The sequence below is a fragment of the Dipteris shenzhenensis genome, chromosome 28, assembly GCF_047967505.1.
Source record: "Dipteris shenzhenensis isolate YYH24624 ecotype China chromosome 28, Dip_SZ_1.0, whole genome shotgun sequence".
Taxonomy (NCBI): domain Eukaryota; kingdom Viridiplantae; phylum Streptophyta; class Polypodiopsida; order Gleicheniales; family Dipteridaceae; genus Dipteris; species Dipteris shenzhenensis.
The window spans coordinates 49832077-49845173 of NC_141623.1; the positions used below are offsets into that span (position 1 = coordinate 49832077).

The 13097-nt window shown below is 44.0% G+C and overlaps 1 protein-coding gene across 4 annotated transcripts in view; it reads left to right on the forward strand.

Annotated features, from left to right (window-relative positions):
* The first annotated feature begins 4327 nt into the window (after positions 1-4327).
* Positions 4328-13097, forward strand: part of LOC147883678 (uncharacterized) — a 104614-nt gene continuing 95844 nt past the window's right edge. The window contains exons 1-4 of one of the 4 annotated variants that reach the window (XM_087399968.1): positions 4338-4425; positions 4870-5009; positions 7996-8131; positions 8392-8558. In XM_087399968.1, coding sequence (XP_087256094.1) covers positions 8009-8131; positions 8392-8558 — 290 coding nt within the window. In that variant the 5' untranslated portion in view covers positions 4338-4425; positions 4870-5009; positions 7996-8008. Of the gene's footprint in view, positions 4426-4809; positions 5010-7995; positions 8132-8391; positions 8559-13097 lie in introns of those variants that run through there. The other 3 variants (XM_087399967.1, XM_087399969.1, XM_087399970.1) reach the window with 3 other exon arrangements.

Sequence of the window (13097 nt, forward strand, 5' to 3'; positions counted from 1 at the left end):
AGGGAGCCCGCTTGCTCCAACTATCGAAGTTTTGAACGTGCTTGGAAGTCCGCATTGGCAGGTATGAACTGCTTACGAAGCATGTGTTCAAAATGTTCCCAAGTTAACACACTTTTGCTGTCCTTTAAGCATCGTTGCCACCATAAGAAAGGTGTATCCTTGAGGAGGGAGGCTGCCAAGGCAATCTTTTTGCCTTCAGTGAGGTCAATAGTATCAAAGTACATGTGCAGTTTTGCAAGCCATTGGTAACTGTTCGGCAATTTTGTTGACCAGTGTAGGCTTTCGAAAGTTTAATGTCAAGTCCTTTAGTTTTGGAAGCTTGGAGTAAATAGTAGAGGGCACGGAGTTCAGTGTTTTCTACCTCTGGTGCGAACGAGTCCACATAGTCGTCCGGTGGCATCACATCATCCTTTGTATGTGTGGTACTGCGAGAATCCTAGAGTTGTTGGACTTTCTGGACCAAGTCGGAGATGTTGTCCTGAAGCTGAGAAATTTGAAGTTGAAGTAGTGCTTCGCCTTGTAAGTTGACTTTAGGGGTCTTTTTTGAGTCACTTATCTCCAGAGAGGCTGCACGTAAGCATTGCTCCCTGTGAGAAGAACACGAGCATGCACTCTAGTTTGTACCATTCCTAGAAGAAGATCCGAGCTGCTCCCTGAGATTGCTCATGTTGGAGGGGGCAGGCGAGGCAGGATGGAACCACCCGTTGAAATTTGGTAAAGGAGGTCCTGTCTGAGGTAACACCGGTGATGCCGAAATGTGTGTGACTACTCGTGAGAGTACAGGGGTAGGTTGCAAAGTCCACGGATCTGAGAAGGGATAAGGAGCTACTGTCGGGAGTGGAGGATATCCAAGAGAAGGAGTGCCTTTAGAGCATAAAGGATATCTAGGAGTTGAAGGAGGTGGAGAGTACCCTGGAGATGCTGAAGCTGAGGGGTAAAAGTCTCTCCAAAGATGGACAACAAACTCGTGAGGAATATCGGGTTCTAGGTATCTACGTGTCTCGTGAAACACAACCTGGACTGTGCTGAGGAAGTAATGTAATTGACGTGCCTCATGCAGAAGATATAGGATGTGGTCCAAGTCACTGGAAGGGCACGTGACACAAAAGACACGATGCAAAAGCTCCAAAATGGGCTAGTTGTGCAATCTGGACACGATATTGCGTGATAGATGATGCTTGAGGTGTCCTTGAAGGGACTGGGGCATTACTAGGGGTTTCCATGCTTTAAGGAGGGGGCTTTCATTTGCTGTAATTTGATAATGAGCGGCAAATAATAATATGAAAGAGAATCCTTAGAAATAGAATGGAAAGAATCCACTTGGCATAGATTAGAGTTGCTAGACTATGCTGAAAAGCATGTACCAGCGGTGGGCTTCGGGCTGAAAAAAGTACGGCATCAATTGCGAGTTGAAGGAGGTCATGATGTCAGGCTTCAAATTTCAAAATTAGGGTTTGTTGTAGAGGGAGGTGATTCGGCGATGAAACAATCCGATGGTGGGCAGAATATGTTGCCAGCAAAAACCACGAACCACCCAGGGTCTTGATTTGTTGTGTAGAGGCGAGATTTTCTTATACAAGAGGGGCTGGCTAAGGGGATTTGCTAGACATCAAGGCCTCTGTTTGCAGGCTGAGATGGCGAGGTGAAGAGATAGAGCATGCAGAGATTGGCATTAGGCTATCACTCTTTAGAGGCGATGGAACACATCCATGGCTGAGCAAAGGCTGGTGAACAGATTCAGAAGGCTAAGGGCATGATTGGCGTGACTATGGAAGGCCGCCATAGACTGAGCAAAGCTTGGAAACAAAAAACGGCAAGCTTGGTGTGGGCTTGGCATGCAAAAATCGGCAAGGGAGGGGCAGAATCAACATGATAGACTTGTACGGAGCAGCAGGTGCAACTTTCGAGAAGAGGGCGTGACTTACAAGACGCCAAAGGCCGATTTGCGAAGGCTGCAATAACTCCTAGGCCTTGCTTTTAATTAAAGGTTGGGTTACTTGAATGCAAGGGTAATGTTGGGTTGGGCCTTAGGTTTAGGGCTGGTTGCCCTTTTTAGGCCCTCTAGGTACCCTTTTGTAGGGTGGTGCTTGGTGCCAAAGGGTGTGCCTATTCTAAGGGGTGTGACCCTTGGAATAGGTGTACCTTTTCATGAAGGGGTGTAACCCTGTTTTAAAGAGAGGTGTCCCCACACAAAAATGTGTCCTTTTTTCCACGATGGGGTGTGTCCCTTGGGTGAGGAGTCTAAAACTCTTCATCAAAAGGTGTGTTCGATGGTGGAAAAGGTGCGTCCCTTGGTTTTGGGACAACCCAAGCACATCAAAAGACACGATTTTTGTCGTGTCCATTCACATCAACTCATGATGTGAGGGAGATGGAGAGGCCATTGATGACTTTAGGTGGGGTTGGCGCTAAACAATTTTACGCTCATTCTCTCCATCTCTTCCATGCACAACGTGCGTGGATATCCTTCTAGCAAAAAAAGATGTATTAGATAGGTGCTAGAAGGTGGGGGCATTTCCTACAGGCAGGAGCGAAATTTGCTTTGATACCACTATAAGAAATCCTAGATTTACTATATTTAGAAATGTGCTAAGGAACAAAAAAGGAGACTGAAATAGTAGAGAACAAGGAATATTTGTATTGCTTGAGTGTTTGTAGCATCATCCATACACTTGGGCCTCTCTTATATAGAGAGTGAAGAGTCACACATGAAAAGGTGTGTACTCCAAAGTGTATGTGCATGAAGAGGTGTGTACCCCTTGTGAAGGGTGTGACCCTTGATGAGAGGGTACATTGCAATGGTAGTGTCTCTTCAATAGAATGTCTCTTGTGAAGGGTTGTGCCTCATAGGAAGTGTCACGTCGAAAAGGCATACCCTTCCACAAGTGTCCATTCATCAAACCATCCATAAGTCTAAGGTATAGAGAAAGGAATATGTCACAGATCGTGGCATATTAGATCATGGATGTCTCCAACACATGGCTTTGGGAACTGCACTTGTCAAAATGAATGGGATGTGTTGGAGGGTGTGCAAAGCAAGGAGATTGTTCACCATAATGCCTTATCACAATGGTCTCCTGGACTGCCATAATTGTGGCTTTCGACCACAATGGGCATTGCCAGAAGGCATTGAATTTCTTCCATCAAATGCTGAATGAAGCATAGGTGCCATGGACAAGGGCCGAGAAATAAACGTTGAGATTTCCATAAATGGGATGGAAAAAGAGATAGTTGTTGGCAGCACCTTGGTGGATATGTATTCCAAATGTGGCTTGCTTGCAGAACCACAGATCATAGTTCAAAATGAAGTCTCGTGGATTGCATGTCAGGATATGCTGAACATCAGCTTGCTAATGAAGAACTGAATGTCTTGAGTAGAAGAAACTTGCATATTTATCTTCATCTAGGAGCTACATATTTGTGGCCCTTCTGAGGGTTTGTGCTAGGCTGAAAGAAGCAAAAAGAGGTCACAAATACATGTTGAAATTGCCACACAGTTATTTGAAAACATACTTTTCTTGGCAGCACCTTGCTTGACATGTATGCCAAATGTGGCCTGCTTGGAAAAGCACTAGAAGTGTTTCACAAGCTTCAACTTCAAGATATAGTCTCCTGGACCATAATAGTTAAGATGCAACTAGATAGTGTGTTTGCAAATTTTATTTATGGCTTGAAGGCTTGTGGCAGCATCAGACTCATAGATTAGAGCCAAAGATACATGCTTAGATTGCAAGATGGTGGATAGTAGTAGCAACAGGCCATCGCATCCAGACTGGTAGGCTAAAATTCTATAGTTTTGGATGGCCTATTGCCCTATAAATAGCCCCCATTGGGAGATGTAGATACAGACAATGAGGAGGTGCCTATGGTATGGATGGCTGTATGGAAATAGAGCAGCAAATTCAAGGTTGCACAAGTGCCAGAACAGGGGCAGATGGGGCTTGGGTTGGTAGGCAATGGAAAGGGACAAGCATTGGGCCAACAAATTGAACCTAGAAGAGGTCAAAGTTATGGCAAGAGAGCCTGGGACTGTGGTAGCCTGCCACATAGCCAGGCAGCGCTTGCAAAGCCCAAAGAGGCTATTATTGGACAACTAGTACAGCAGGTAAGTCCGATCAAATTGGCCGGGTTGGCCCTACTTCTATTAGGTTCAAATTGGCATGAACCTTGCCCTCCCTAGCCCTATATAAATAGCCATTTCTGGCTCCTTGGTGGACAACCTTATACTCATCTTTTCTAACTTCAGAAATAACAAAAATCTTGTTTATGCGTTATTAAGTCATCATCTATCAAGATACGTTATCAAGATAGCTATATTTTGAAATCTGTTGAACAAACTTCGCCTCTTGCATGAGAACATCATCATCATTGTTCCAGAAATCCAGGCACGCCGTACATGATCCGTCGAGTCCTCGTCCACTGCTGGTGCGGGTTCTTTAATCGTTGATCCATGAAACTTCTCTGCGGTCTACTCATTCTTATGCTCCCCGTCGCCTCAGCTCATGGATTTTCCCGTGGGCGGACGATTAGTTTGCAAGTTTTCCTAATCCGTCCACCTTGGTTTTGTTGTTCACCTTTGGGAATCCTTCTAACGTAGAAATTGGTTCTATGAATGCCTTGTGCATCGTCGTCACCCCTATGCCAATGCGTGCGTTTCAACGTTCGGGTTCAATAACAGTGCGTTTTCTCAGTAATTCTGAGGCCCTCTCCCTTATACTAGGAAATGTTCAGTGAGGCCCTCTCCCTTATACCAGGACATGCCTGAACAGGCTAAGAGCAGTGAAACGGTACGAGAGAGAGAGAGAGAGAGAGAGAGAGAGAGAGAGAGGATTACTAAACATGCTGTCTCAAATCCTTCTGTCCCATGAGAAATGGGCACGAAGTACAATCGCTGGAGATTGTTTAAGTCCAGAGGTGCATAGGACACTGGAGGTAGCCCTTGGCTTCGTACGAGAAATAAATGGAGGAAAAGACCAGGCGGCGGTACAAAGTTCCTTCATGCACCATCTGTAAGAAGCAAACATCCCCCACAGACGACAGTCCCAAAGGTTACTGAATGTATGGATTGGGTCCATTCACAATTCTGATAACCACATGGCTTTTGATGAGGCTACCTTATCCACCACCAAATGTGCCAGGTTAAGAAACTGATTAGCAGTAGCCTCATTAAAAGGCACCAAAGTGATAGAACCTGCCAGACTGCAAAGTGGACTACGAGCATGCTGTATCAATGGAACATAAGCCACAATGGAGCATGCACTTCACGCTTGTCTACAGTAATAACAGGATTCTTGAGATGAGCCTTGTCAAGAGCGGGGCCCCTCTTGTGCCCCCATTTAGCAACGTATTGTTGTCATTGTGGCTGTGGTCTGAAATGCTCATGCCCACTCCACGTATAACGATCCCATCACCCTGTGAAGGGTCTTATCCAAGTATCGACATGTCTGAGAGCTTCATGCTTGCTCTAATCATTATTCACTTAATAGTGGCATATCCATGTCACACAATGCGCCATCAAATAAAATAAATAGAGATTTTTGTGGTCATCAGCTTCTTGCCAAAATTATCACTGCAGCTCAGCTGTTATGCTTTCCATACTAGGATATACATCTTCTGTGGTGCTTGAACCCACTGGTCTGTGTGTACATTTCTCCAAATAAGGAATAGGCTCCCCATTGACTTTCTACCTAGGCTGAAAGCACTACCTTTGGATTGCACTAGTGTCCTCCAGTCACTTCCCTTGCAGGAGCTTCCAATTTTGTATGCAAGGAGAAAGCACCTAAAGGACTTCTTACAAGGTAAAGTTATCCTTGCCAAGGGAAGGACACCTGTCCAATGTCAACGTCAATCAGAGAGGCCCCATAGTTTGCTCGGCCAAAGCTCTCAAGAAAGCGAGCCTGTGAAGTTTGCCCTGTCAGATTAGCCAATATATCAACCTTCTCTTGTTAGAGATTAACTTTGGATGGGACTTGCCTTGTGGGCCAAGATCCAAGCCAATATGCACAGCAAAAAATGTATCAACCCACGAGATCTCACACTGAGCTAGATCCTACTCAATGTATGCACATAAGCATGCATTTAACTCCAAATACAGATCTGGAAATAGACAGTGAGATATTGCAACCTAAACATGAAAAGATGTGTCCCAAATAGGACCAAAGCTGAATACAGAAGGGAACTCACAACCTACACCACTTGGACAGTGCTGTGTTGCTCCACTGATGCTAAATCTGAGGCCTCTAAGTGTTGCCAATACTTTTTCTCAGTCCTTGCTGCGTGCTTCTCAGACAAGGTCTTCAGTGGCTTAGGGAGGAGCTCCTAAAATGCCTCTTGATCATCTATATGCAGTAGGTGTTATGAGTGCCGAGCTTATGTAAATACTATCTGGTCCTGCCTTGAACTGCACCCTGCTAACTGCCTGGGATGAACCTCTGAAGCTGTATCTCTGCCTCCCCGGGCGGGCTCTTATATTTGGCTTGATTCCCTATAGCACTGGCTGACCAGTCTGTGCATCTGCTGACCCTACTGGTCTGCTGGTCTGTCTGGCTGACCAGACCAGTCTCTTGGGCCTATAAAGCCCCTTGTAGTTGTCTACCCCTTGCCCATATGCAGGGCCTTCTGCAGCCCTGCCAAAGGGGCCTCATATAGGCTGCCATGCTGCCATATACCAGGGCCCATGTGTGGCCCAAGGGATGGCCAACACCATGGCTGTCCCATGATGGACAGACCTGCCCTAAAGGGTAAAGGGTAGGTCATACTTAAACAGAAGAAGGATGTTTATGTTATGTGCTGCCGATGTGGCAGCCTGTGTGCTGCCCTCAAGGCAGCCTCACTCTGTCTCACATCATTCTAGGTGTCACTTCTGTGCGCTCTCATTGATTTGATGGCGTACATGTGGGGACCTGCTGTTTGAGTTCTTGTCCAACTGTACGTCTCTGAGGGGAAGCCTCCTATTCCCATCACGGATCCGGGCCTTAGCGAGCCATTTGCTTCAGCCCTCTGTAGCTTGTATGAGTTTTCTTTTCTAGTTGTTGTACTTTGTCCCATAGGTCCATGAGGCCTCCTAAGGACGTTAATATATTTTTCTTCCTTCTTGCTTTCTCTGTGTTTGGGGAACTCGAATACAAAGATAGTTGCACATCGTCAGTTCAGGTAGTTGACGATCCTACTTCTTCTCACCTCCGAGCTATTGCATTAGATTCTCTTGGGTAGAGAATAAGATTGCCTCTATCTTGGGGCACCAACTCAATATGTATTATGTTACTGCCGTCGTTCAAAATCCAGGGTATGGAGGGACAAGGTTCATATAGAATATGCATGGATTTTCTTTAAAAAATTCAAATATGCAAGGGGAAAATATGAAAATCTCATGTCCCCTCCCACAAAATATAAGGTGTATACCTTGAGAAATATGCAAGATTTTAAGACTTGTACATATTTTTCATAATATGAGAGGCCCAAGGGGGGTGGTTTTTTGGATGAGGGGGGGTAAAACAAAAAAATACACTAAAATATGAAAACCCATGCCCTTTCAAATTAAGATAACTTTTTCATTTGCTACCTAAATTTTAAGGCGTAAAGACATATTTGAAGCTCTTTTAGTACATAACACAATCATGCTGATTTGACTAATTTCTACTCATGGCATATTGTTAAATTCATCTCATAGTCAAGATTTTGATAGTTATTCTTACTAAAGGGAGTTGGCGTCCCAAGGCCTCTATGTGCTGATAGACACAAAAAAGTCATTTTATAAATTTTGAGGTTTTAATGAAAACAAATCAAGATATAAACCCATGTGTTTAAGCATGCCTTTATTCTTTTAAACCATATCAAAGCAGCTTTGAAGGCAATCTGTAATCATTCTTTGGTTGCTTGTATCTAATTATCTTTTGGTTTTACATATCCTATCTCATTTATTTTGTTATCATAATTTTTGCCCAGTATAAATTCCCAACACCTAATACCAAAGTTCATTGTATCATGGCTTTGCAGATTCTAGTATTCAATGGATACTAGGGCAGGTGAGGGTTGTCGCTATGCTTTCATTGTGCGATGGCTGGATCCACAAACGCTTCTTATTTGGCATTATCAACTTTTTTACTATACGCATGACCAATCTGTTGAGATGGTGGGTGCACCTAGTCCTTCACTTTTTTCTTGATTATAGAATGGTAAATAGACAATTTGTATTGTTGATGCATGATATTTGGGAAAAGGCAAACATGAAAAAGTACAAGTAATGATGGAATGTGCAATTGGTGATTTGCTTGAAATTTGACGTGCTCTTCGTAAATTTAAATTTAGATATGTTTGTTATTACCTTTTGATCAACTTTTCTTATCTTTCACGAGGACAAATGTGTAAGATACATTGGCTTACTTTTTGCAGTTTGACATTAAAAATCAAAGAATATTCCTAAAAAGGGTTTCCCATCCTGAAATACACTTGGAGCACCTATACATTGGAGCTTCAATCAGTCTCTACTCTAGGCAGCTTGTGATTGAATCATACGGTGATGAGTTCACAAGAAAGCATCTGCAAGGGCGACAAGAAACGTAGGCTTCAAATATCACATATAGTGTTGTGTCTTCCGTCATATTTTTGTATCACTTAAGCACACAATAATACGAAGCTTGTTATTGTTACGATCATTTTAATTGTCCCTAGAACCCTTTCTTTTAACGTAGCGATATTAGTTTCACAGATTTTGAACTTATCAACAGCTATAACACATTAGAACCCCTCTTTTTAAATGTAGCCATATGAGTTTCACAGATTTTTAATTTATAAACAGGTATAAGGCGTTGATTATGGAGAACAAATCATCCTAAGGAGGTGAACGAATGCAATCTTTATGATTGCCCATGTCTTGGCCAGTCAAGTACCCCCAAGGATAAAGAAGAAAGAAAAGACTAGGCTAGAGACAAGTAGGCTAGGCGATAATAATGCTAGTCAATACCTCTTGTGACTATGGAATAGAAAGTCTCGATTGCAGCTCCATAAGATCTTTGCATTGTTCTTGAGCCATGCTTGTATGATACTGGCAGCACCCTCAAGTCTGTTGATGCTTCTGATCTAGACCGTCCCCATCGATCAGGCCTCCCGACATATTGTCACCAGCTCCTAGACATTCGCAACCTGAATCCGCACCCTTTTCAACTACTCTCCTCTCCATCCCCAAATGAAACTGCTTTGCTCGCCCTTCGGTACAAGCTCCAACGAAAATCGCCAAAACAACTTCAGAGCTCCAGAGAAAGCCTTGAACTGCAACCATCATTTTTAAATGTAAGCGGGAACATTCTTTAAAGTAAGGAGAAACATACTCACCAGTGCTCGATAGAACATGCTCAACACTAGCACCCTCTCGCACCCAATCTCATCCTTCAGCCTCATCGTAGTGCGTAGCCCCTTATATCGCTGATTGCCCTCTCTATGTGCTTCCTCATGACCCCCTCTCCCAACTTTCTCATGAATTTCACGTTTAGTGGCAGCAGCATGCTCCAACGCAAAGTCAAACTTTGGGAGTGGCCTTCGCTTCCAGCTTTTGACCCAGGGGTCCCAATGGCTTGAAAGTAAGGACATGCCAATGAAATGTAAAGCAAGGGAGAGACTGAAAGGGGATGTCAGAGGAAGGAGAGCAAGGAAGAGAGGCAGAGCCATATCACTACCTCGGGAGCAAGGCATTGCCTAACATTGCAACAGCAGGAAGAGTCCAGAAGCACCTACAAAACCTTTCGTCGCCTGGGGCATCCTCATTATTTTTTTAGAACTTGCCTAATCATTCAATTGGTGCTGCAAGTTTTTCAGATTTAGGCTTTTGGGCCATGGGACTTCAAACTAATTAATGAAAATTTTTTCAATATCAGGGGGACACATTTGCCTCCATTTACAAGTATGCTCCACTATTGGACATCCTTTTCCTCCCCTTCCCCCACCTACCTCTCCTCGAGAGGAGCTCCCCAAGCTTGGTAGTGGGGCTTTCCCAGTCCTATTAGCAACTAACTTGAAGTGTTCCACGATAGTTGCTAGCATAGCATTCCAATGCCCAAGCATTATCATTGGCCCATAGACATTGATCTCCCTAATTGGCTAAAACAACTCACAAATTCCTTGTGAGGTCTATTTAATGCTACTTTGAAATCACGTAAGCCTTCATCAGGACTTGTTTTTTGCAATCATGCTAGCTAAGCATCCCACCGCTATAGTTTCAACCTTGGTAGCAATGTGGGGAGCTCTTATAAAGCCCAAAGCAAGCATAATACTTGCAAGCATCCTAGCTTTCATTAACCCGCATAAGTGTGTTAAATAGGCCATTTGTTTTGCTTATTAAAGTATTATACATTGCAATTAGTTTAGTTCATTGCTCAAAGCTTATTTTTGCCTAAAGAAATGAGTGCTTTGGGAAAAAAAAAGCCGAAATAGTAGGTTTTGTTTCTTGGAGCAAATTGCGAGTGCTTGTGTATATGCGAAACAGCATGCTTACACGAAAGCAATCTTGTAAAGACGACCTCCTTCTCTTGCCTCCTCACCTGTCCTCACCTACCACGACGTCCTTGCCACCAAGTGGATCTTTAACTTTACACTCTGACTCGATCTTCTGATGATCACATAATGTGTATATGTGCCGCTCTCTGGGTATGCCAGTATGCCCTCCGCCCATCCACTCTCAATGCGAAGTTGGTGTGATGAAACACAAAATTGTCTGATCAATATCCTCAAGGAGTGGGGGGACGGATCTGTGTGTATCCAGATGGATCGATGAAACCCTTCGCTGAAATCTGCAGGCAGTGGTCTCTGTAAAAGCTAAGCATCACAAAAAGCTCATGAGGTGCCAACTAGGTCCTGAATGTGTGTCAATCAGGTGAGAGATCCTCTTGGATAATTTGTTTCACTCTTGATACGTGAGCAAGACGGAGGGGGCCTCAATGCTGTATTGGAAGGGGGGTAATCTGTCTATGTGGAACTCTAGGTTCTCAAAGCATTTGCATGTACATGCATAGTAGGACCATGCCATTTGCGTATGGTAGAATTTGGAGCAAGGATCTGGCTAGGGAGCAGCTAGCTCCCCCCTAGAGTCCCAATGAAAATTTTTAAGCTCACATAACAAAGGCTGAACAAGGTTGATGATAGAGGACAACCTTGTTTGATCCCAATAGTACTCATAATCTCCTCTATCCACCCTGCTCCTGTTTGCACCTTGCCTGAGAGACTCTCATAAAGTGCCATGATTGCCCAAGTGATCTCTTGATCATACCCCAACTCCTGCAGACGTTTGATGAGTTGAGCTCTTGACATTGTGTCAAAGGCTTTGCGAAAATTCACAAAGCAACAACAAAGTCTCTGTCTCCATGCCTTGGCCTTCTTCAATGACCCCCCTGTGTGTGAGTATGTGATCCATGGTCACGTGATCTCTTAGGAAGCCCGTCTGTCCCACAACTCTGAGTCGTTGAAGCTCTCTAAACTGGCTATGTCGAGCATCGATGTATAGATCTTGGACATTGACATGTCCAATCATAATGGTCCTATAGTTATCCGTGCTCATGGGATCCCTTGCCTTGGGAACGGGAGTGGGAAACTGGTGCAAACCACTTCATTAAAAAAGCTTTGCTAAGATCGGGGCCATAGTGTTTATTCCATATGCAATGAACTCAATATGTAGGCCCTCATGAGCTTTCGCTCGGCTGTTGTGAAGCTTTAGGGCTGTGTGTTTGACATCATTGATTGAAAAGTGTGCACTGCGTGGGGCATGGGGTGTGAGAGGTCAGGTGCTGGCTGCTTAGGGACATTATATACCGTGTGTGAATATGAGTGCCAAAGTTTGGTGTCCGTGAGAGGGGATGGGGCTCGCCACTCTAGGAACTTTTGCCAAAAGTCTTTTGAGTTGTTACTAAACAAAATGTTTTATCAAGTCCTCTTCATTCTAGGGAATGAAAGCTTGCTTCTTCTGACGTACCAAATGATGGTACTCGCGTATCGTCTCCGCCTGACTCGAAAGATGTTGCTTAGCCTCGAATTGTGGTTATCGGCGTAAAGCCTTACACTTTTCATTGTACCAACTGTTTACAAGGTACTAAGCCAAGAGGCGGCAGGTGTGTGGAGTAGGCCGTGTGAGAAAAATGTGTAGGATAGCCTCATGGAGAGAGCATGTGATTAGGGCAGCTTGATCCTCTAAGAGTGGTATGTGGAGTGTGTGTGGGTGGTGCTTTGTGTCAAATGGAAATGCCTCTCCATCGACTCCTACTTCTCAATCGAAAGTAAAGGAAAACACTTTGCAGGAAGCTTGGAAGACTCCACGAAAGAAAGTGACAGTACGGAGACCTCTCCCTCCTCGCACTTGGAATGGTTCATCCCCGCTAGGGCCACTCGATGTTGAAGTACAAAATTCGTTGGTACAATCGGAGTGTATCCATAAGCTGCTTGGAATGGAGTCATGCTAATGGCACTATGGAAAGAGTTATTATAAGCAAACTCAAGGAGTGGTAGATACGCTTCCCAAGCTGCTAGGCGTGATTGAATATAATGTCGAAGCATTTCTTCCAGAACTTGGTTGACTCTTTCAATCTGGCCATCTGATTCTGGGTGGTAGGCTGAACTGAATAATAGAGTTATACCCAAAGATTCGAACAGTGAAATCCAAAAGTGACTGGTAAACTTAGGATCTTTGTCAGATACGATATTCTTGGGCAATCCATGGTGTCGGAAGATGTGTTGTATGAAGAGTTTGGTGATGTCCGGAGCCTACGCACTTCTTTTGCAAGCAACAAAGTGTGCCATTTTGGACAATCGATCAACATGATGCTCTTTAACAAAAGACGTCGAACATCCTTGTCATGTTGTACACAGACGCGATCTTGATAATACAGAAGGTTGTCCATATAAGAATAGGATGAGAAAATCTTCTGTTCGGAAGTCGAAGGTTGATCTTTTGAAAGAACTTGTACTGCTGTGCCGAAGTCGTTATCATTGAAATACTTCCCTTTGAATGAATTCAGAACATCCACAGATAATGTAGAGATTGCCATAGCTGATGCTAGAGTTAACCTGCTGAGAGCATCTGCAACTACATTGCGTAGTCCTGGAATGTACTCAATGGT